This window comes from Engraulis encrasicolus, chromosome 17 (genome assembly GCF_034702125.1).
Source record: "Engraulis encrasicolus isolate BLACKSEA-1 chromosome 17, IST_EnEncr_1.0, whole genome shotgun sequence".
NCBI classification, from domain to species: Eukaryota; Metazoa; Chordata; class Actinopteri; order Clupeiformes; family Engraulidae; genus Engraulis; species Engraulis encrasicolus.
Genome location: NC_085873.1, coordinates 1,483,667 through 1,509,112, shown reverse-complemented (window position 1 = coordinate 1,509,112; position 25,446 = coordinate 1,483,667). Strand labels below are relative to the sequence as shown.

The following is a 25,446-nucleotide window of genomic DNA, read 5'->3' as shown; positions in this document are numbered from 1 at the left end:
TTAACTGTTCAGTCTCATCCCTTGTGTTGTGTTTAGTCTTATCCAATATAAAAAGCATTTTATTGGCCCTGTCCCAACTTTTTTGGGATTTGTTGCAAGGGTCACATTTTAAATGCTCACATAATTACCTCAAAACAATAATTCTGCTCGATTTAAACAACTGATATGTTGTCTGTACATAATGCTCTACCTTATTAACATATTAGATGTTTTGAAAATGCCAGCATTTTGATTTTATTCACAAAATACAAAGTGTCCCAACTTTTTTGGAATCCGCTTTGTAAGTAAAAAAAATGGCGGTGTTACTCTGGTATTACATTGTATTAAATATTGTTACACTGGTTATTACACTGTACCTAATGTGGTATATCCACTGAACCATTAAAACAGTATTACCATTTGCCCCATTTTTTGCTTCATTTTCACAATAGTCGTTTGGTTTTAAGCCTATGCACGTCATGTCACGTCTGTAAGTATCATATACGTTTACGAAATGGTGGACGGGAGTGGTAGGAATGATGAGGGACTGGAAGCGTCGTGTTTCGGGGATATACCTTAAGCAGTCGAAGGCGACTGCACAGGCAGTCTAGTTGCTGTTGTTGTTTAATCAATCAATTCACAACTTTTCTTACCAATGTAGACAGCGACTCTGCGGTCTTTCCCATCAGGCAGGATGGACTCAATGCGACTCTCCTTGGCATCGGACCAGTAGAGCCGGTCGTTGTTGGTGAAGTCGATGGAGAGGCCCGTGGGCCAGCCCAGACTGCTCTCCACCAACACCTTCCGGTTCTGACCATCCATCCAGGCACTCTCGATGCGCGGGTTGTCACCGTTATCCACCCAGAACAGCAGCCTACACAGTCACAAAAAAATGTCTCGAGATCTTCTAGATCTAAATAACGGTTGTCACCGTTATCTATCCAGAAAAGCAGCCTGAGACGTAATACAAACAAAAGAGAACATAAACTATATTCTGAAATTACTCTGGCCTATAAGCGAGGTCCGAATATAAGACAGGTCCGACAGACCCAATCAAATTAAGAAGAATTTTTAAAAAAATCTATAGGTCACACCTTTGTGTAAGCCACAGGTAACCACATTGTAACATTGAGATATTTACACAACATTAGCAATGGAGCTAACTTCCTTCACTTTGTGCTGGTCACACATAATAGTCCATACATTAGTCACATTGTGGCATAAGCCACAGGGTTCAAAGCATGAGAAAAAAGTAGCGGCATCATACAGTAGCATACGAACAACAGACACTTAAAAGACTTAGGACATCAATTAAACTAAATTAATTAAACTACAAAAGTAATGTTGTCAAATGTAATTTCTTCTCTCTCTTTTTTCTGTTTTTATTTACTGTACTGTGATGTTTTATGTGGTATGGATACCCCTGAGTCTGGAATACAGAATTGAATTGAATTGAACTGAATTGTTGTGTGTGTCCTTAGTCTCACCCGAGTCGTGGGTTGATGGCTACGGCCCCCGGCTGGCCCAGGTCCGTCTTGACCAGGTGCTTCCTGTAGCGGCCGTCCAGCATGGCCACCTCCAGACGCCTCACCTGGGAGTCCGCCCAGTACAGGTTCCTACAGGACACATATCACACACACACGCACACGCACACACACACACACACGCATACACACACACACACACACATGAATGAGTCCAACCAGGTTCTTACGGGAAATGTTTTTGACATCACACACACACACACACACATGCACGCATACACACACACACACACACACACACACACACACACACACACACACACACACACACACACGCACACACGCACGCACGCACGCACGCACGCACGCACGCACGCACGCACGCACGCACGCACGCACGCACGCACGCACGCACGCACGCACACACTCGTACCTGCCGACCCAGTCCACTGCGATGCCATAGGGTTTGATGATGTATTTGATGTCCAGGGTAACAGCGGCTGCTAGGTTATTGCTGTGGTCGTCTACGATAGGCAGGTAGGCCCTCTTCAAAGCCCCTGCCTTAGAGCCTTTACCCTCCACCGTGAAGTACACCATACCTGCAACACAACAGACACACACGCAGACACACACAGATGCAGATGCAGATGCAGATGCAGACGCAGACGCAGACGCAGACACAGACGCACACACACACACACACACACACACACACACACACACACACACACACACACACACACACAGACACACACACACACGTACGTACGCACGCACGCACACAAAAGCAGGCAGGCATGCATGTATACAGGCACATGCACACACACACACAAACACCAACATGACAGTAAAATACACAATACAATACCTGTGCCATAACATAAGACATGGAAATGTATTTGTCCCATCAAGCAGCGAAGATGATTAGTTCAAGATCCGTGCACTTTGTTACATATAGAGCTTATGTGGCATAGAGATGATGTGGCATTCTAATTGCTGAACACCAGTAGGCGTTTCACAGTAGCATATTACAGGATAATAGCCTGATTATCATCGACGTTCAAATCTCTTCGAGACTTGGTCTGACTGAGAGCATAACAATGAACATTTCCCAAACGGCATGGTTGACCTGCCTCCCTTGGTTTGCTTATGGTTGTTTGCTTCCCGACAAAGTGAAAGGAGTTCCCGTATTTTCGGGAACTCAGAAAGTACTTGCATTGCTCTTGACCTGACTAGTTGCAACCCCGAAGGTGTTGCGTCACTAGGAGGGCGCGGCCTTGGCTAGCATATTAATCTATGAATGCACAACAACACACTCTACCTAAGCATTCATCACAGGTACTGTACTATCCTCCGCTAAATAGACATGTGGTGCATCAGCAGAACTGAAATTAAAATGCTAATTGGATTTTCATGCCATGATGCTTTCTGATTCTTGCTCTGTGTGTGTGTGTGAGTGTGTGTGTGCGTGCGTGCGTGTGTGCGTGCGTGAGTGCGTGCGTGTGTCTGCGCGCTTGCGTGCGTCCGTGCACATGTATGTACGTACGTATGTGTGTATACTGCGTGTGCGTGTGCGTGTGCGTGTGCGTGTGCGTGTGCGTGTGCGTGTGCGTGTGCGTGTACGTGTGGGTGCTTCTGTGTATGTTTGGGGATGAGTGTAAACCTACTGAGTCCTGTGTTGTTATGGTCCCAGTCATAGTCCAGAGCCATGATGTGCTCCTGCTCCTGGAGGAAGTCGTGGTACTCCTCCGTCTGCAGGTTGAAGCGCCGGATACGGATGTTCTCAGGCAGCAAGAGCAGCGGCCCGGGACCTGGGGAGAGAGAGAGAGAGAGAGAGAGAGAGAGAGAGAGAGAGAGAGAGAGAGCGAGAGAGAGACAGATAGAGAGAGAGAAAGAGAAAGAGAGAGAGAAAGAGAAAGAGGAGAGAGAAAGAGAAAGAGGAGAGAGAGAGAGAGAGAGAGAGAGAGAGAGAGAGAGAGAGAGAAAGAGAACGTAAAAGAGGTTGGAAGTCAGAGAGTCAGAGAGAGCTCAAGACAAGGCATTAAGAGATAGATAAGGAGAGAATGAGATATAGAAAGAAAGAGAGAGATGTGAGAATAGAGAGAAGTGGAAAGATGGATAGATGAAAAAGACGCAAAGACAGGCGATGGGGCAGTAATTTCAAGCACTTTTAAGCTTTATGAAAGTATTATAGTCCTTTATGAATGTGGCTCATGGTGCAAGATATAAAAAGTGTAATCCAAAAGGTATGGATATATGAACACCAATCTAGCAGAGAATAGAATGCTAATTACAAATGTTTTTAAACTTTCTTAAACTATTACCGTAGGCCTTTTGAATATGATTAATCGAGTGTGTGATGAAAGTTTAACCTAAAGGTGTAGACATACTGTATTGCTGTGTCTCATATCATGCACAAAAACGTAGTGCTTGAACGATGGACACTGCACACACTAAACGACCGCCATGTTGTTAACGAAATGGAAGTAACGTGGTGTTCAGTTCAGTAGAAGAGTTTGGTCAACAGTCTGGTAATTCTTTAAGTCATGTTGCTGAAACACCAACCTTTTCATACCAACCTTTTCACGCCAAGTCAAGTATTACATGCAAGATAGTTGCCATTTGGTGTGAAGGAAATGTAAATACAATCACAGGATTTTAGCAAGCTAATGTTATGCTCGGCCGTCACTTCCAGTAAGGGCCCAAACTTTTCCATGACAGTATGCACTGTGTGCATTATGCACTAACCGTCAGACACAAGTGTGCGATATGAGACAGAGCATATGACTACATTTCATCCAGTTTTCTCATACTGTGTCTGTGTCTGTGCGTCTGTGTGTGTGTGTGTGTGTGTGTGTGTGTGTGTGTGTGTGTGTGTGTGTGTGTGTGTGTGCGCGTGTGAGAGAGAGAGAGAGAGAGAGAGAGAGAGAGAGTGAGAAGGAGAGAGAGGGAGAGAGAAAGAGTACACATGCATGCACACACACACGTACACACACACACACACACACACAAAGACACACAGTCCTTGTGTTTTTTGAAGTGTTTTTCTTCTCACCTTCTGCCTCACACTGCTTCCCATCCCCCACCTTGCGGTAGCCAGCTGCACAGTCACAGTCATAGCCCCCCTTAGTGTTCTTACACAACTGGGGACACGTGCCGAAGACCTCACACTCGTTTATATCTGAAAGATGAAGGGATAGAGACATGGAGGGAGGAAGAGAAGAAGGGAAAGATATTGAGTGAGGGGGGTTAAGACAAGAGGGAAAAGCAGGATGACAAACATCTGATTACAATATTCACTAAGTTGGACATCCAGGAATTTTTGCATGAATGTCAACAAAAGCATTCCGCCACATTAACGGAGGAGTCATCGTTGAAAAGATTCAAAAATTGGATACAGGTAATATTGTACTTCTCTCTTGCTGTAGAATGTGGTGAGGTGAAGCGTTCTTAAACGCAAATGTTTTGGCATGATTCCTCATGTCAACTGATTGTGACGACAGTCCGACTTATGTTCTTTTGTTTGTACATACTGTATACGTATATATGTCGATGCCGTATGCCCTGTGTGTGTGTGTGTGTGTGTGTGTGTGTGTGTGTGTGTGTGTGTGTGTGTGTCTGTGTGTGTGTGTGTGAGAGAGAGAGAGAGGGAGGGAGAGAGAGAGAGAGAGAGAGAGAGAGAGAGAGAGAGAGAGAGAGAGAGAGAGAGAGAGAGTGTGTGCGCGCCTGCGTTCCATTGATTGTGTGTGTGTGTGTGTGTATGTCCATATGTCATGTGTGTGATTGTGTGTGTGTGTGTGTGTGTGTGTGTGTGTGTGTGTGTGTGTGTGTGTGTGTGTGTGTGTGTGTGTGTGTGTGTGTGTGTGTGTGTGTGTGTGTGCGTGCGTGCGTGCGTGCATGCGCGTGCGTGTGTGTGTATTTCACCATTGCAGTTGAATGTGCTGGAGGGGTCCACAGTGTATCCGGGTCTGCAGGAGCAGATGAAGCCGGTGCCATTCAGGTTGGTGCACTCATGCTTACACAGCTTCTCCTCACACGAGCGGTCATGGCCAAAATCTAACACACACACACACACACACACACACACACACACACACACACACACACACACACACACACACACACACACACAAAAAGGAAGGGAGGGCGAGAGCGATGTAGCAAAAGAGAGAGAGTGAGAGAGAGAGCGAGAGAGAGAGAGAGTGAGAGAGTGAAAATATACATTCAGTATCCTCAGGAGGTGATACAGAAGGCAACTGTGAGGGAATTAATAGCTCTGGGCACAATGTGGTGCACAATCACATAATTATGCTCTCTAAAAACACATATCATTAATATTGGGGGTACAGTAGAGTTCAAGCAGTTGTGTAGTGCAGTGTGTAGTGTGTAGTCTTTGTGTGTGTGTGTGTGTGTGTGTGTGTGTGTGTGTGTGTGTGTGTGTGTGTGTGTGTGTGTGTGTGTGTGTGTGTGTGTGTGTGTGTGTGTGTGTGTGTGTGTGTGTGTGTGTGTGTGTGTAAACTCACTGCAGCCCAGCTCATCGGTGAGGTCTCCACAGTTGTTGTTGAAGTCGCAGACATAAGGCAGGGCGATGCAGTTCCCATTGGTGCACTTGAACTGGTCCGTGGTGCAGGGTGCCTGTGTAGGCTCCCGACCTGCATAACACAGTGGAATAGTGTTCGTTTTTTTAAATTATGAAAGAAGATAGAAATAACTGTTGACAATGCATATGGTTTCTTGTGTTTGTCGTAGAATATGAACTGGTCAGGTGTGTGTGTGTGTGTGTGTGTGTGTGTGTGTGTGTGTGTGTGTGTGTGTGTGTGTGTGTGTGTGTGTGTGTGTGTGTGTGTGCGTTGGTGTGTGTTTGTGTGCATGTACGTGCCTGCGTGTGTTTGTGTGTGTGTGTGTGTGTGTGTCTGTGTGCAGGACCGCCGACAGAGGGGGATAAAATTGCTTTTTGTCCCGGGCCCTGGGATAGGGGGGCCCAGAACTGGGCCCTCATTAAGTTTGTGATTAATGGTTCTAATTAATTTCAAAATAAGATGGTTTTTGAGAGAGGGAGATTGCGCTGTATTTACATTAAATAAATGATGCAGATATTTTGCCTTTCCTGCCCTTAAAAAGGATCAAGAACCCCCACCTCCCCCACCCCCAGTGCACAAATGGTTTGGTCGGTCATTACGAGAAAGAAAAAAACGGCTTCAACATAACGCGGCTCGTGACAATTTGCCAAGTTGTCTGAAGCAGTCGTTCAAACCAGGAGGGCAGAAAATGAAGGATAGGAGAAAAATAGATGAAGACACCAGAAGCCCCAGGATTTCAGTAAAAAGTTCTTCAGATGATGCAGGTACTAACAATAGCAGAGGACACTAACAAAGCAAAAGCTTCCCTTCATAAACAGACAAACACTGCACTGCAGCATTCATGTTTAAAACATGATCAGTCACACAGTCGCATCATTTTATAACCACAGCTTAGTAAAATTGTGTTTCAAATCTGACCATCTGTGACCTTAGCTAGGAATATGCACATTAGCCCCTATCATAACATGATGAGAAGTTGCGTTGCGCGCAAGGAGAGGGCAAGGGAGAACTTTTAAAACAGCGCTATTATGCAACGCTATTTCGCTTAGCGCGTATAAATCCCGCTTAGCGCAAATGCTAACACTTTATCAACCTGTTAACTTTGTGGGGAGAAACAGTGTACATCCGTTTTGCATATACATTTCTGCAACTTGACTTGTTCCTGTGTTTGGCTATTCCTGGTGTGGGAAGACTGACGTCTTTGGTGTGCTGCTCACTTGTTCACTGTCATCACACGTCACTTGAAGTCAGTTTAGCAAACTAGAGCTGATTCAGTCAGGCACGTTTTGATGTGCAAGCCCTCAAATTGCTAAAGTAAATTACACGTACACTTGTGTTATTAATGATGTGAATCCTATTTATTTTGTTTCATTTCTAAATAAATGTTGGCAAATGTTGGGATTAGGAAGAAGGGGGGCCCATTGATATTTTTTTGTCCCAGGCCCAGCCAAACATGTCAGCGGCCCTGTGTGTGTGTGTGTTTGTGTGTGTGTGTCGTCCTTGAAGATGTGGCAGACAACAAAAGCAGTAGAAGTGTAGTGCATGGGTGTTGGAGCGTGTGTGTGTGTGTGTGTGTGTGTGTGTGTGTGTGTGTGTGTGTGTGTGTGTGTGTGTGTGTGTGTGTGTGTGTGTGTGTGTGTGTACGGTGTGTGTGTGTACGGTGTGTGTGTGTGTGTGTGTGTGTGTGTGTGTGTGCCTCACAGTTTTCCTCCTTCTCGTCGCTGCCATCTCCACAGTCGTCCTTCTGGTTGCACATGAGGCCTGCGTAGATGCAGTAGCCGTTGTCACAGCGGAACTTAGACGGCAGCTCACACGTTATGTTCCCTGGAGAACAAGACGTTAAGAAGAGCAAAGTTTAGGAGAGAAAAGATACTTAGTTTTCTCCTTGATAAGTAGCTGTTGTGATTTCTGAACTTAGATGGCGTAGATGACACAGAAGAAGAAGAACATTTGCGAGAACCAAGAGAACAATGCAAAGAGAAATTTTAATGTAAAAATGGATTCCCTTTAGTTGCGTAGTAAATCTAGCTGTTGCTAAGTAACCCCCTATTTGCTAAGTAGACCTAACTGTTGCTAAGTAACCCCCTATTTGCTAAGAAGGCCTAGCTGTTGTCACAGCGGAACATGGACGACATATCATACGTCACATTCCCTGGAAGAGAAAGAGTATAAAAAATGAGCGAGAACCAAGAGTATGCGAAGTGGAATTTCTTGAATATGGGCAGCTCACACATTACATTCCCTGGAGAAACAGAGAGATTGCAGTAAATGAAAGAAGAGAAATTATACTTTATCGATTGCTCTCAGTTTTCTCCTTGTTAAATAACCACTGTCACAACAGAACTTAGATGGCATCTCACATGTCACGTTCCCTGGAAGAAAATGAACAGGGCCCAAGACCATTACGTGGAGAGGAAGCCAAAGTAGAAGTGGAAGTAAAAAACAAAACCTGTCATAGTTTCAACTTCTTCATACTTCAACTGAGCAAGTAGTCTACATTCACTATAAGGTTTTTTTCAGTAACATCAACATTTAGCCACCTCATAAGGTGCTAGTGTATTTACACTATACTTCTACTTTTACTTTGGCCACCTCTGATCATGTTATGTGAGCTATCATAAAAACGGTACATTGGCCATACTGTGGCAGTGGACCATGATATTATATTACTATTTTAACGCTACACCCCAAACACTATGGTAAGCACGAGAAAAATTCTAGTGCAAGCATGAAACATTGTCACATTTTCATTTATGTATCTACTATACAGTAGTTGATGAGCAAATAGACTATCTAATAACTGCTTGAGTGTTCTCTTACAGCAGAGGCTGAGTTCCTCGTCGGAGCGGTCTCCACAGTCGTTGTAGCCGTCACACACGTAGTTCTGGCTCACACACAGCCGGTTCTTGCACTGGAACTGGCTCACTGGGCACCAGCGACCACCTGGGAAACGTGTGGCTGGATAGAGTATGGAGTGGGAGAGGGGACAAAATTAGATTATTAAAAAAAAAATTACGCACATACTTTATTAACAGCCCCTTGATGTTTAAAGGGGTTTTTTTGTAATAGAAAATGGCTCGCTGAGAACCAGCGACCACCTGGGAAACGTGTAGCTGGATGACATAAAGGAGACGATACAAAATTTGGATTTTTTTAGGCTGAACTACATAACAGCCCTTTGTTGTTAAAAGTTTTTTTTTAATCAAATTGCAAGTAGGGCATTTATGAAATGTACTATCATCAGTTGAGAAAATACGCTGTTCATCAATATGACTAATAATAATGCTTGTATGGGTCTCGTGGAAATGATAAAGACATGATGACTATGGTTGGAGGCAACATGATCTCCAAAAATGTTGTGCTCCTGGACACGGATGTTAAGGACACAAAATCCGTGTCCAGGAGCACGGATTTTGCCAAAATTCTGTGCTCCTGGACACGGAATTGTTTCCGTGCTCCTGGACACGGAATTGTTTTCCGTGATGGACACAGATGGGCTCTATAGGCTACTCCCACAGCTCTATGTTTCCACAGTCTTGTGTTTTCTCAGGATTTTTCCAATTTAAAATAATTTTTCTGAAAAAAAACAAAACATTTCCTACTGACAGGTTAGGGTTAGGGTTGTTCATTATATGACAGGTTGAGGTTAGGGAATGTTTTGGTCACAACTTAAATTGCTATAGCATTATTTTGTTTAGGATTAGCATTTGGTATGTATTTTCTAATGATAGAGTTACACAGTGCTGTGGTAATAGCCTATAGAAAGCACTTCCGTGTGCCCATCACGGAAAACAATTCTGTGTCCAGGAGCACAGAAAACAATTCCGTGTCCAGGAGCACGGAATTTTGGCAAAATCTGTGCTCCTGGACACGGATTTCGTGTCCTTAACATCCGTGTCCAGGAGCACAGAATTTTTGGAGATCAGGCTGTTGGAGCATAAAAAGACAGAGTATGGTATGTGCAGATGAGTAACTGAAAGCTAGTGATAAGCAACCAAAAATGGCTCTGCGTAGGTGTGAAGTGAAAATAGCATGTACAGGTACATGTACAGTATGACCAGTCAGTGATCCAATCCGTCTAAGTGCTCTCAACTATGGAGGCCATTGACACATGTATTGGCACGTGATTCCACATGTGTGTAGTGTTGCTGTAGCCTCTTAGTGCAGATGGGCGTTTACAGTAGGCCTACTCTTTGCTGAAGACTTAGTTTCGTTATGACAACATTGCTATGACATTACCGAGAAGCTAAGGTAACAGATTAAGACTTGATCATATCAATTTTGGTGACAATAAAGTTACAACAGAGGCACTCTGTAAAAAGGGTTAATGCATCCCACAATTCCATACGGTCACTTACGGCACAAGGTTTCATCTGAGAAGTCCAGGCAGTCAGGGCGGCCGTCACACTTGAGGTCAGCGGGGATGCAGTGACCAGACATGCACTGGAAGGAGTCGGGACGGCACGTCTTCAGCTCTGAGGAGACAGGCAGACGGGAATAGTTCAACCAGGGAACACAGACAGAAGGAAGGGCAGAGGAGGGAGACATCATCAACAGAAAATGTGAAGACATTATGCCAGAAACACTCCAACAGACAAGACTGACAGATGGATGATCAAAATTTCTACATTTGAAGACACACAGCAAATGCTTCAGCAAAAGGTTTATTAACCAACACTTCTATTATTTGATTGATAAGACCATCCACGAAGTGGTGACTTGAGCAAAAAGATAGTAAAGTGTTGTTCAGTTAGTAAAGAGTTGAGCAGTGTTATTGGTATGTGGTCCATGTTGTTTTTTCAATTTCAATGGTGAAAATAAAGTTGAAAGTTTTCGAGCTACCCACTCTTCATCAGACTGAAGTTTGATGAAGAGCGTGTAGCTTGAAAACCTTCACTTGGTGAAAAAAAAATAAAAAGCAAAACGGGAGCAACTGTGTGGACATTCAGCTTTATTTTCACAGCTGTCTGACCCTTTTGTCCTGCACCTCCGTCTGTGAGGACTACCTTACTTGACTGGCCAGTTGCTAATGGTGACAACGGCTATTGGTGAAGGTGCGACTCACCACAGTCACGCTCATCAGAGTTGTCACCGCAGTCGTTGTCATGGTCACACACCCAGGCACCGGGGATGCACTGCTGGTTGTCACAGCGATACTCACTCTCAGAGCATGGCCGAGGGGCTAGCAGGAAAAATACCCCCACACGCATGCATGCACGCAGGCACGCACGCACGCACGCACGCACGCACGCACGCACGCACACACACACACACACAAAAACACACACACACACACGCACACACACATGTACACATGCATATGACACACACATACAAACACACACATGCGTATGCGCACACGCACACACACACACACACACACACACACGTTAATACCCAATAGTTAACTTAACTCAGGGGTACTCACTCTCTGAGCAGGACTGATGGGGCTGAAATGTTACCTACTGGTGGGATGGACAGCGTGTGTGGGATCTTTTTTGTACACTTGAATGGAGAAGGTAAAAAGAGGCCTTTTGGATGAAGGATGAAACCTCTGTAAGTGAAGCCGTTCAGACAGAGATTCTTTAAGTATATATCTCTCTACTCTCTCTGGTTTAGATCTAGCTCTCTTGACTACCTTGATGCTCTTTTCACTTTTCCTGGCCAGCTGTGCATTGAGAGATGAAAGGCCTCTAGACAGATGTGGGGAGTTGGAGAGGGTGTGTGTGTGTGTGTGTGTGTGTGTGTGTGTGTGTGTGTGTGTGTGTGTGTGTGTGTGTGTGTGTGTGTGTGTGTGTGTGTGTGTGTACGAAGGAGGGGGTGGAGGATGTGCTGCATCTGGGTCAATCCTTGGGCTGATGAAACATCTCGCAAGTCATTTGTGCATAGGCTTAGTACGCTAGTCTCAGATCTGAACACTAATCTGGAGGAATCCATAAGAAGGACGTTCACAGTTGAAGAGTCCACAGAGATTAATGGGGAAGAGCCGCACAAAAAATCACAGTTACTCGTCCTGTTGGTCTGTTGTGTTAGAGCCCAAGGCTTTTACAACACATTCAACGATTAACAAGACATCCATAGCCTCAACCTAAATTTTTAAAATTCCATTTACTGATACCATCCATTTAAGACCTATTCTTATTGATATAGCGAACCAACCATATTTGGCATAGGAAAGATAACCTCATCATCATCTGACTCACACAGTCATTCTCCTCCGAGGCCACCTGTGGCCACCTACTTTATTTAGTTATTTATTTATTAATTCATTCATTAATTTATGAAACGATACAGTAGGTAGGCATGGATTAATATAGTCATTGTTCTAGCTTACCTGGCATCTTTGGTAAGGTTGTCAGTTGTGACTGAATTATCAAAACTGACCTTTGGTATAACTACAAGTACTACTGTAGGATCATCACTTATCATCATGCGACTCACCACAGTCCTTTTCGTCCGAGCCATCTCCGCAGTCGTTTCTGCCGTCACACTGCCAGCGAATAGGAACGCAGCGATGGTTGTCGCAGCGGAAGTCGCCAACAGGGTCACAGGTCAGAGCAGCTGCAAAGGTCAAAGGTCACTCGCATGTTAGACATGAGACGATTTCCATTAAAGGCCCAATTACTGTAATTAAGTGAGAAATGCTTTGTGGTCAAATATTAGGAAGCAGTTGATTACACAGGCCACCCATTAAAATAGAGGAAATTGTCATGGATCCAAGAAATTTTGAAATACATACGTGTGTGTGTGTGTGTGTGTGTGTGTGTGTGTGTGTGTGTGTGTGTGTGTGTGTGTGTGTGTGTGTGTGTGTGTGTGTGTGTGTGTGTGTGTGTGTGTGTGTGTGTGTGTGTGTGTGTGTGTGTGTGTGTGTGTGTGTGTGTGTGTGTGTGTGTGTGTGTGTGTGATGTGCTAGGTGCTCACCACAGTCCTGTTCATCACTGTTGTCTATGCAGTCATTCTGGCCGTCACACACAGCCCACTTGGGCACACAGCGGTAGTTACCCTTACAGGAGAACTCTGTGTCCGGGTCACACTTGTGGTCCGGCCCCACTGCAGAGACAGAGGCAGAGAGAGAGAGAGAGAGAGAGAGAGAGAGAGAGAGAGAAGACAGAGAAGACAGAGAAGAGAGAGAAGAGAGAGAATTAGAGTAAACTTGTTCACATTCTGTACATCTCATCTCAGTAAAAGAAAACAAGTGAAGTAGCCGCCATTACTGGTGCTACAGGTGAGAGAGAAGCAAAATGTCTAAAAAGGTATAAAAAAACAACAACAAAAATGTGTTGGCCTTTTTTTAAGGTGCATGATAGCACTGGTCCATAGTGATGGTCAAGCTGGATTCAGCGCGTGTGTGTGTGTGTCGTGTGTGTGCGTGTGTGTGTACAGTATGCATGCAGGTACACATGTGTTTGTGTGTGACTCACTGCACTCCTCGTAGGGTTCGTCCGAGTGGTCTCCACAGTCGTCCTGGTAATCACACACGTAGCTGGGCGGTATGCACCTCCCGTTGTTGCACTGGAACTGGCCCGGGCGGCAGGTCTTCTGGGCACAGCTCTGCGCCTCCTCGTCACTCCCGTCTGCACAATCCTGCACCCCGTCACAGTGCCACGCCACCGGGATGCACTGCTTATTCTTACACTGGAACTGGTTATCCTGGCAGCGGTGATCACCTGGGATGAACAGAGAGAGAGAGAGAGAGAGAGAGAGAGAGAGAGAGAGAGAGAGAGAGAGAGAGAGAGAGAGAGAGAGAGAGAGAGACTGCTTATTCTTACACTACTGATGATCCTGGCGGCTGGGATACAGGGACATTTTTTTATAATGGTAGTTTAGTTTATGGTGTGTGCAGTAGCCTAAGTTGGGTTCTCTCCATCTTTTTTTGACATTTTTAAGAGACATCTCACAAGATCAATGCAGTTTCTACATGTGACTGTGAATAAAAACTTTATACATAGACTAATGTGCTAATACCATCACTCAGTGTTTCCTAATACATCATGTATTTGTTTATATATTTTGAAGTGGAAGTACAATAAGAAAGAGGAAGAGGGTAGGCTATCAACCTGGAAGTAATATGCTATAGTTTTCCCTCATACAGTATCTTATAAACCAGAAAAAGGAGAAAGTAAAATGAAGTGATGAGAAGAGAAAGAAGTAAATTGACAGGAAGTGAGGTCATGTCATGCGTACTGCAGAGGGCAGGCTCCTCATCTGAGCCGTCGGGGCAGTCGGGGTGGGCGTCACATAGGAAGTTGGGGTAGGTGCAGTTTCCATCACGACACTGGAATCGACCAATGGGACACAGGCGGGGAGGGCACGTCTCCGGTTCATCAGAGCCATCCCCGCAGTCTGATTGGCCGTCGCACTTCCACCAGATGGGAATACACCTACAGGAGAGAGAGAGAGAGAGAGAGAGAGAGAGAGAGAGAGAAATAAGGGGATGAGATTCTGTACCACTCTATACACTATAATTATTTTCAATGCTGCTCTATTCAACTATATTCAACATTGCTCTATTTCCTCACTATAAATATGCAAATCAATGTAGCTCAGATCCAGCTGTCTGCTAGCCTGAGAAATCCCATGGGGTTTGGATCTGAAAGACAGCATGGATTCTTGTCCCGAAGCGCTAGCCTGAGGTAGGGAGACAATCTGAGAGCGGGGAGGGGTGGAAAGATGATACCGCATATTACTCGACAAATGGAAGCTTGTCGTTTGTTTGAATGCAACTGACACGATTGGTTATTGGTTATGTATACACCAAATGATACATTCGTAACAGGCAATAAACAGCCGTTGGCAATCGTAAACCACACCTCCCCTAGGAGAAATTCAGTAGGCAGTCTACAGACCATGTGTCACTTGTGCAGGCTGGCTCTACTGATGAGATGAGTGGGCAGAGCTGAACTAGAGGACAGCAGACACCTAAAGGTCAGATTAGACTTCTGCTACTGCGCTTGTCAAAAGTCGCGTGGGAGTGGTCACGAACCAACATTGTATTCATGCATCTGCGAGTTCTGCGAGGTCCGAGGTCTCGTCGCGAGCCATATTTGAAATTGCGCGATTACTTTCGTTACATTGTAATTAAGCACTGCGGTCATTATTAAGCAATGTTGCTTTCTAACCCGGTTAGCTAGGTATTTTCACACAAATTGCAACGGCAATGCACTGGTATCATTATTTGACATCGCAGTCTGTTTTCACGAGCAGAAAATGCAAGCATGTAAAGACAGTTGATTCTGCCGACTGTCCATAGGGGACTGTGCATGGGGCAGGTCGACCTGGCAATTGCCCAGGCCGGCACCCGAGGAGGGTGGGGGGTGGGGGGGATACCATTGTGAAACCCTGGCCCATTGCAAAACTATCGCGAATTCCCTTAAAAAAACGTTACAAACATTATGAACATAGTTTGACATGTATTATTTCTACCACACTGTTGTAATAGTAACACTACTTTAAGTGGTTTTCGACTGTTTTTCGATTATCTTTTTCGTTGGGGGCGGGGCGACACAAAAGGGGCGGGGCGTCAGAGGGGGTGTTGCCTAGCAAAGAAAGTGGATGTAACCAAGAAGCGTCATTTTGTTTCCTTTCCGGTATCCACTTTATGTCGGGTGAACGCCCCTTTAGGAGACCTTCGGTTAGGAGACCTTCGGAGTCCTGAGGTTGAGAATCAATGAAGTCCCCTTAGCGCTGTAGATGGCGGTAGCGCACGTCTCGCGCAAACACCTCAAAAAGAGAAGAAGAAGTAGGGGACAACGCCCCCTTAGGAGACCCAACTTGAGCACACGCTTTTGCATTGAGTGGGCGTGGTTTGCGATATCTTTGTTTGATTCAGTATTTTTGTTGCCTAGCGTGCGACTCACTTAAGGCGGATTCATACTGTACTTGGCGTGACTGGCGCTAGCCTCCTTCATACTTCACTCGCTACCTCACTCGCGACCTCACTCGCGCCGTCACGTGACCCAAAATGACGTCACACGCCGTGGCGCGATGTCGTGCACCCCACATTTTTTGTAACTTGTCGTGCGCCACCAGCGACCATGCAGGTAGGCAGACAAAGCAGGAGTTGCGAAGAGAGGCTACAACTACTGTAGGCTACTACAGAATGGATCCTGCATCATTTTGAGGATAATAAAATGTCATAGAGAGTTATTTTATCTTCTCTCTTAAATGTTGTTCAGTGAAACAATTGTTTACTTTGTTCAGAAGCACGTGTTCGGCGATCTATTTATAAATTCTGCCACCAGAACAATGCTCTCACATGGTCTTGGAATGATCTGGCAATGTAGGCTACAACAAAAAATATATGTTTCAATGTGGTAAATCACAAGTCAGACGTTCAGTAGCCCTACAGCAGCCGTGTTTGGCTTTCTATTTTATACATCCGTAGATCTCACGCTGCGAGTTGCGAAAGATACTGCCGTTTCTCTCATGAACAGCAGAGGGCCCTTCCGACAATGCGAGCAGGGCGCTTCTGAAGTATGAATAGTCTGGCGCAAGTGATGACGTCATTAATGGTTCTCGCGCCAAACGCGCCAAAGTGCGCACGTGAAGTATGCAGAGCCCTTAAGACTGCCACTGCTCCTCATGCCCATCTGTTTTCTCCCCCTCCTCTCCCTTTCCTCTTTTCTTTACCCCCTCCTTTTCGTCTGTCAATCTCCCTGTTTATACTCTCTCTCTCTCTCTCTCTCGCTCTCTCTCTCTCTCTCTCTCTCTCTCTCTCTCTCTCTCTCTCTCTCTCTCTCTCTCTCTCTCTCTCTCTCTCAGGCATGTCTCATCTCATCAGCCTGCCATCCATGACCAATTTCAACCCCTCTAATCTCACTCTATCAGCCACTAGCCTACCTCCACACTCCTCTCCTCCTCCTCTTCAATCTGTCTTTCTCTCTCCTTGATTTTCATGTCCTTTCTTCTTTCCTTGCCCCCTTCTCTCTCTTTCTGCCAACGCACTCCTCCTCTTCTTGTACACATCAGTCTATCCATCTCTCTTCTCTCGACTCTCACTGCCCTCTCCTCTCTCCTCCTGCACACCTGTCATCTCGTCTTTCTCTTCCACTACACATTTATCTATGTGTATTTTCTCCCCTCACGTTCATCCCTCCCCTCACCTCTCTTTCCCTCTATCAAACATCAGTCTATCCCATTCTTTCACTCTTTTCCCTCCAATTGTCCTTCCCTCTCCTCTTCCTCACACCTCTTTTCTCCCCTGTCACACATTATGCATCCATCAATCCATGCATCCATCCATCATCCATCCATCTCCTCTAACCTCTCGTTGTCTCCGCATCGGAACTGTGTGCTGGAGCAGTCTGCCACACACTGGATCTTGAAGCCCACGGCCAGGCCTATGAAGTGGTCGGGGCACTCGCAGGTGGCCCCCTGCCCCCCCGGACGGATCAGGCACAGGTGACTACACGTGAGCTGGTGGTTGGAGCACGGGTTCGTACCTGGGGATAGACACAACAGTTAACGCTCAGGCAACATTTACCTGAAGTGTACATGCCTATATTTCATTGCATGGACCTTTAAAGCAACACTACACAGCTTTTCCCCTTTTTGGAAGTGACACTGTGCCTCATTCAAACTTTTTCACCTCTGGCCCTATTGCAAATTAATTTGCCACTGAAAAAATTGGAATGGTTCTTTTATGCAAAAAAGTTTTTAACTGTTGCTTTAAGGGAAGAACAATGCTTGAATGTGAAAACAGGCATGTGCACAGTAAAACTGGTGTTTGGCAGAATTGAAATCACACTGGCCACCTGCATAATTTTACACTGACTTTTGGCACCATGGTAAGTAATTTGACTCTCCACAATGTTGTAAACACTGTCTGGATTTATACTAGATCGCTCTGAGATATTGACACCCTATTTTTAGATGTCGTAGGGCGGTGTGCAAATTATTGAGCTACATAAATTATTTTGGAATGGCTATTTTACTTTAAGTCGAAAAAAAATAATTTACTGCTGTTTTAAAATACACTGCATTGCATAGATTCTATTTCACAGGAAAGATGCGTTTTTGAATTGTTGCTCATACTTCTTGGCTGGCGGTACGGGTGGTAGACGTGGATGTCGTACGGCCGGTGTGTGTTGTTGCCCATGAGGACGCGGTCGGCGCCAGTGTACTTGTGGGCCCGCTCCACCGAGTGTGTGTTCCAGTCAGTCCAGTACACTGTGTCCTCGAATAGGGTGATGGCGTAGGGATGGGGCAGGGAGCCTGCCATGGCCCGGTGCCGGTTCTTACCATCCATGTCTGCGTAACTATGAAACAGAATGTAATGAAATAAGTGTTTTAGCCTAGTGACGGTTTTGCCCATCCATGTCTGCAGAGATCACTTTTTCAGTTTCAATTATTATATGGTACACAAAAGTATTTCACTCTCAATTTTCATCTATTTTTACTTCAATTGGGATTTTATGGTCACATTCCACAACAGATACAGACTGTTACACTTAACTGTCTAATGAATTCTGTTCTAAGGAACTAGTTCTTTCTGAGATGTCAGCCTGCAAAGAAGTTAAAATTGGTGGTTGTGGCAGTGGTGCGTGCGTTTGTGTGCATGTGTGTGTGTATGCATGCGTGCTTGTGTTTCTTTGTGTGTATGCATTCGTGCCTGTGTTTGCGTGTTTGGGTGCGTGCATGTGTCTGAGAGTCCTTACTCAAGGAATCCGAGGTGTGAGTCTGCAAAGAAGATGCGGTTGGTGGTGTAATCTATGGTGATGGCATTGGGCCACTCCAGCTTGGCTGTGATGAGCGCAGAGGCGTTGGTGCCATCCATGCCCACCCTGCCAATGTACGCACTGGAGCCCCAGTCTGTCCAGTACAACCACCTACAAGACACCAAGGGGAAGAGAGGAGAAGCTAGGTAAGGTATGGTTGATTTCAACAGAGTGCCGCGAGGGGGAGTAGAGTTGCCCCACCAGGACTCAAACCGGGGTCTTCTGGAGTCCTAAAGTGGAGAATGTTCCGCGTTTCGGGGATATAAATATCAGTAAAGGCAACAATTTCAGGTCTTTAAGGGGATTGGTGGGTAGTGTGCCTGTAATGCTCATTGTAATTTGAACTGTGTGTGTACCCGTATTTTGGGTTGAGTGCCACTCCGCGTGGGTTGGTGAAGCAGTAGGTATGGTTCTGATCCAGACAGCCGCTCAGCAGCTTCTTGCGGTAGCGACCATCCAACTCGGACACGTGCAGAGCAAGGGCGTAGTTATCCACCCAGTACAGCTTCCTGAGGGAGGGATGAGGACACGCATACATGTACGCACACACACACAGACACACACAGGTGCAGGCACACGCAAACACACACACGTGTGAGCACACACACACAGCAATGAAGGCTAGTCATAGAATTATTCTAGTACAAAGGCAACAGAAGTAATTGTTGTCACGTAACTATCTGACGGAAGCATAACGTCAGTGACATAGTCACTTTAAAAAATGTAATATTGAGGGCAATAACTGTCTTTTTGAACATTGTTATTGTTAATATCTCCTTTTTTGTAATTTATTAATAAGAATAAAGAAGCATTGATCAAAAAATTTAATATTATCATTTTTGGGCTTCCTGAATCACACACCTGAATGCAATTTGAGGTCAAATCCTATTCACCTTCTCAACACAATTTTGTTTTCATCCCACTCACCTGCCCACCCAATCCACTGCCAGACCCTCTGCACCAATCAGGTCGTGCTTGTGCACCACCTCCCTCTCCGTGCCATCCAATCGCATCCTCTCGATGCGCATGTTCCCGGCGTCCAGCCAATAGAGTCGCTTGTCCACGCTGTCAAAGTCCAGCGCCACCGCCTGTCCGAGCCCCTGCAGCACCACGGACAGCGAGGACCCGTCGGTGGTCAGGTTGCGGATGTAGTAGCGGTTGGAGTAGAGCAGGTAAGGGGCCACGCCGCTGTTGTGGCGACAGGTGCGACCGTCCGCCTCACGCAGGTAACCTGAGGGCAGATGTAATGTAAAAATATATTGGAATGTGATATATTGTGTATTGTTCAGTGGACTGGGACCCCGTTTCTTGATAGCATCGGTGCTAACCAGTTAGCAACTTACTTGGTTCCCAATGGGAATTTGCATTGCAACCATGTAAGTTGCTAATTTAGTTAGCAACGACGTTGTCCAGAAATGCACCCCTGGTCCACAGAAACTGCAGTATTAGCCGGGGAAATAGGTTCCAGTTGAGTGTGATGTAATGTAATGTAAGGAAATGTAATATGATTTAATGTAGTGCGACCGTCCGCCTCACGCAGGTAACCTGAGGGCAGATCAGTGTTGCCAGATGGAAAATGCTGAATTATCGTACCAAAACCTCAAAATTATCATTTTTGGGGGCTTTTTGTAAAGACATGATTGTACAAGACCGAAATTGTTGTATCAAGGCATCTAAATGAAGTGAATGACAACTCTGAAAATATCGTACATCATGGTTTTTTTATCTTACAGAGGACAAAATGGACAGAATTATGGTACAAATACGATAATTATCGTACATCTGGCAACACTGAGGCAGATGTAAAGTATTGTATGGAATGCGACGTATCATGTATTGTTCTGTGGACCTGGTCCACGGAAAATGCAGTATTAGCGGGGGGAAAAGGTTCGCAGTTGAGTGCGATGTAATGTAATGTGAGGAAATGTAATGTAATGTAATGTAATGAAATCAAAAGCAATGAAATGTAATTTAATGTAATGTCATGTAATGTAGTGCAATGTCATGAAATGTGACCTGGTGCACAGGTGCAGCGGAAGGAGCCGACCACGTTGTCGCAGATCTGGCTGCACACGGCGGGCGTCTCGTTGCACTCGTCCACGTCCTCGCACGCCTTGCCGTCGGGCATCAGGCGGTAGCCAGCCTCGCACGAGCACCGGTAACCTGTCAGAGTGTCCTCGCAGAGCTGGGCACACTGGCTCAGGGCAGGGTTCCTGCACTCGTTTATGCCTGAGGAGAGAGTGGGTGAAGGGGAAGGGCAATAGGGAATTGTGTCAATTGTGGGCAAATGGAATTGTGTGGTGAAGAGGTAAAATGAGAGATGAGACAAAGGAGACAAACAGGATATACAAGAGCTTCTTCACTTATTTTTTAAAAGATTTTTTCTTGGTCTTTTTTAACTTTATTTGATAGGACAGTGTGAGAGGTGGACAGGAAGCGAATTGGGAGAGAGACGGGGAGGGGTCGGCAAAGGACCCGTGCCGGGAATCGAACCTAGGTCCGCCGCTTGGCAGGCGAGTGCCCTACCGGTTGGCCTCGGCAAGGTCGGAGCTTCTTCACTTCTAACTTCAGCCCTTCAATGATACCCAATGCTATGATGAGTTAGACTAAATGCAAACAAACTAGCAGTGTTTTCCAGACTGACTGCAGGGACACACAAACACCAGAGAGGTACCTTGTAACTCATCTCAGATCAGAGAAGAGCATAGTAAAGTGGACTGTTTATATAGCCTCTCTGCGGGCCCATTTACTCTCTGTTGAAAGCACTCAACCACATCATAACAACAAGTGCAGAGAGCCTTGTGTAACAGATTAAAACTTGGTCAATATAGTTTTGGTGACAGGTTATAACCAGGGCTTTAAATTATTATTTTTTAATCAACAGCTAAAATGGCTACTAGATGTTAATATTTCCAGCCAAACACAGAGTCTCTAATGGGTCAAAGTGGCTAGTAAGTCTTCTTTTCTACCAGCAAAACTTAAATTTCACCAGCATTAGCCTGGTTGGTTAATTTAGAGCCCTGGTAGGCTTTGCGCAAAGAGGTGAAATATACTCACCGCATCCCTTCTCGTCGCTGTTGTCCGAGCAGTCCCTCTGCTGGTTGCACACCTTGTGGATGTCGATACACTCGCCCGTCTGGCACATGAACTGGCCAGGGGCACAGGTGGGCACCACGCTGTGGCACAGAGACTCCAGCTCGTCCGAGCCGTCCAGGCAGTCCTCCGCGCCGTCGCACTTCCACCAAGAGGGCACGCACATGCCGTTCTGGCAGGTGAACTCTTCACTGGAGCAGGTCTCGTAGGTGCAGCCCCTCTCGTCACTACCATCACCGCAGTCATTCACACGGTCACAGCTAAGGGGAAATAAAGACAGGATGTCATGATACAGTATAATACGCACACTGGAGCAGGTCTCTGGAGCACTCATATCACCACTCACATTGTCACAGCTTACAGATCATGAAAAAAAATTGTACGGGTAGCAGTTGACCCCTTTACACAAAGCCTGTGTTATAAACTTACTGTCACCAAAATTGCAGGGTATGTCTTAACCTTTCACCAAAATTGTAGGCTATGTCTAATGGCTATGTCTTAATCTGTTACTTAAAGGTGCACTGTGTAGGATGGTGGTCAGAGTAAGTACTGCAACTATGCTGCTCATTGAAACTGTGCTGCCAAATTTGATCTTTACATTATACGATTTCTGGAAATTCAAAATGGCGGACAATGAAGAAGATCCCGCTTTTCATGTATAAAAAGTGCAATTTAAAGTGCAATTATAACAAATACGAATTTGATATTGGTGGTAAGTATTTGTGAAAAAGGTAATTCTGTAATTCTGGAAATAAAGAACTCCAAATATTACACAGTGCACCTTTAAAGGGACACTGTGCAGGAAATGGTCAAAAAAGGTACTGCAACTATGCTCCACATTGAAACGGGGCTACCTATTGCCAAATTTGGTCTTTACATGAAAGTTTACTATGTAATAAACACATATTTTCCAGTTTGGTCCAAGTAGAGTCATTTTTGCAGCTAAAAATGGAAGATCCTCCTTTTCGTGTATGAAAAGTTCAATTGTCCCAGTCATAGTCAATACTTAGAATTTGATGGTGGTGGTAAGTATTTATGAAAACGGTAACATTTGTGAATGGGCAGCATGAATTCTGGAAAGAAACAACTACAAATATTACACAGTGCACCGTTAAGTCGTCTTTAGCTATAGCTAGGAGGAAGAGATACTCTGCACTTACCGGTAAGGTAGTAGCACACAGAGTCCGTTGGCGCAGGCGAACTCGTCCATGTGGCAGGTGCGGTTGGGGCAGTTCTGCAGCTCGTCTGAGGCGTCTGCGCAGTCCCGCTCCCCGTCACACACCAGGTTACGGGAGATGCAGCGCGGGAAACCCGGACGCCACGGAGGAGGACACTCGAACTGGCCAGGGGAACACGTCCTGTCAGCTGTGGAGACACACAAGCATGAAGAACACACGCACACACACACATATACACACACATATACACACACACACACACACACACACACACACACACACACACACACACACACACACACACACACACACACACACACACACACACACACACACACACACACACACACACTATTCTAGTGGAGGGACCTTACCGTCTTGTAAGCAGGCTTGTACGAAAATTCTGAATTGAAATGAAAAGTAATGTCATAATATACGAACACTAGGTGGTGGTGGAAGCAGCCCAACAGGTGTCAGGAATAGACACACACAGATAAATATACAGCGCCATCTAGTGTTCACATTTTGTCATTACCTTGAATTTCTCTGAATTTAATCTACACCACCCATTGAGAGTACATAGAACACCACCACCTAGTCTTCGTATTATGGCATTACTGTGTATTCTAATTAATTACTGTGAATTTTAATTCACAAAAGTCTGCTTCTAAGCTACCATATAGATTAGGCACATAGAGGAATAAAGACAATATGCACACACACACACACACACACACACACACACACACACACACGGTACTCTCCTCACTCACCGCACTGCAGCTCAGGGGCCTCATCACTGCCGTCCCCACAATCGTTGTTGCCGTCGCAGACGAGGGAGGGGGGCACGCAGTTGCCATTCACACAGGTGAACTGTCCCACCGCACAGGTGGTCACCATGTCAACTACAGAGTAGGGGACGAATGGAAGGAAGGATGGAAGAAAAGGAGAAAATAAAAGAAGGAAAAATGGAAGAGCACCTGGTTAAACCATTTTAACCAAAGGCACCTACAAAAACGCCTGCTAAATCCCCAATCCCTTTTTGGAAAAAGTGCCCTCAGCTTAAGAAAACCAACATATTTCAGCCTCTGAAGCACATAGACCCATGCTAAGACCCTCCTATTGAATTAGAATGGGTTCCCACTGCTCTAACATACCCACATTTTTAATTCAAATGCATCACAGCATCCAGCACCAATGAGTTCAAACCTTGTAGTCTTGGACATTCCAGGACAAAAGCTTATCAGCATTGCCTGACTTTTTTTTTAACCCTCAAGCGACCGGCCTGTTTTTGCGACTAATCTGACCAAGCGGGGTCATTTATGACCCCAAGGAGTTTATGTAGAAATACCACTATATAAATAATTTTGGGGGGTTCATTCAAATTTATTTACATCTTGCACATACTTGTCCCTCATCTTAAGCAAAAAAATGTGAATTTGAACATTTTATTGTTTTGCTAAAAATTAGTCAAACTTACATACGTATATGCTAAATATGATATATGCCCTCATTTGCATATGTAAACATCAAAATACAAAAAAACATCCAATACATTTTTTTCTTCTCTCATCGTCAGTAATCAACTGAGAAAGTTTCATGGTGATATCTATCATTTACAATTTTTAGCCTATTCACTTGTAGTAGTCTTACCATAATAATACAGTATATTTATGCTAATTATGGAAATTGCTCAAAGTGAAACTTTAGGAAACCAAGCTAAATTCTATCCATTAGGCCCATAGATGATATTTCTGCAATAAAACTTTAGGGTACTCAACATTTCTGGGTTCATGAAATCACATGATCAGAGAATATGGTAATTTACATAGAGAAAACCATGTCTCAAACATATAACCTTATGCACACTCAAAATTTCTCTGAAACTTTTTCTGGACATTGTAGCTGTGAAAAGGTGTCTTCCATATGTATTAGAGCAAATAAATGATTCAACTGATGCTTCAGCCTTTGTTTAGCCATATAATAAGGAAAATTCTAAAAACGCCATTGATTTCTACACCAATTACTTGTTTACTCCCTCTTTGTTCATCAGGATGACTTCCATTTCATATTCTCATCATGTGTCTAGGACCACTGTGCCATGATATCAACAAATATGGAGCAATAACAGAGGAAATGCTACCTGGGTGCCCTCACAATATGCTTTGTTGGCTATCGCAGGGGTGCCCTATTTATTTATATAACATATTATATTTTAATACTATAAATGTTTATATTATGAATATTTTAGGTCTGCTGACCATGGACTGCCCCAAGACACAAAATACAAAAACCAGAGTTTGAAAATTACAATAACAATGGACATTATAATGTTGAGTATCTCATGGATCCTCTCGGGGTCATAAATGACCCCAGAGGTGTTTTGATTATAAATCCCATATAGATGGTCCAAATC

General features: G+C 44.9%; 1 protein-coding gene across 1 annotated transcript in view; it reads right to left on the bottom strand.

The window, feature by feature from the left end:
• Positions 1–25,446, bottom strand: part of lrp2b (low density lipoprotein receptor-related protein 2b) — a 99,609-nt gene that overhangs the window by 10,075 nt on the left and 64,088 nt on the right. Inside the window, exons 51-74 of the mRNA XM_063221434.1 lie at positions 23,804–23,935; positions 23,013–23,217; positions 21,817–22,112; positions 20,776–20,988; positions 19,687–19,990; positions 19,116–19,268; positions 18,700–18,870; positions 18,077–18,300; positions 17,307–17,484; positions 14,228–14,424; positions 13,465–13,710; positions 12,965–13,093; positions 12,485–12,604; positions 11,109–11,225; positions 10,402–10,518; positions 8,864–9,001; positions 7,745–7,867; positions 5,987–6,115; positions 5,388–5,519; positions 4,519–4,644; positions 3,131–3,274; positions 1,897–2,062; positions 1,467–1,595; positions 633–853 (exon numbers count right to left, since the gene is read on the bottom strand). Of these exons, the coding sequence (XP_063077504.1) occupies positions 633–853; positions 1,467–1,595; positions 1,897–2,062; positions 3,131–3,274; positions 4,519–4,644; positions 5,388–5,519; positions 5,987–6,115; positions 7,745–7,867; positions 8,864–9,001; positions 10,402–10,518; positions 11,109–11,225; positions 12,485–12,604; positions 12,965–13,093; positions 13,465–13,710; positions 14,228–14,424; positions 17,307–17,484; positions 18,077–18,300; positions 18,700–18,870; positions 19,116–19,268; positions 19,687–19,990; positions 20,776–20,988; positions 21,817–22,112; positions 23,013–23,217; positions 23,804–23,935 (4,110 nt within the window). The remainder of the gene's footprint in view (positions 1–632; positions 854–1,466; positions 1,596–1,896; positions 2,063–3,130; positions 3,275–4,518; positions 4,645–5,387; positions 5,520–5,986; positions 6,116–7,744; positions 7,868–8,863; positions 9,002–10,401; positions 10,519–11,108; positions 11,226–12,484; positions 12,605–12,964; positions 13,094–13,464; positions 13,711–14,227; positions 14,425–17,306; positions 17,485–18,076; positions 18,301–18,699; positions 18,871–19,115; positions 19,269–19,686; positions 19,991–20,775; positions 20,989–21,816; positions 22,113–23,012; positions 23,218–23,803; positions 23,936–25,446) is intronic.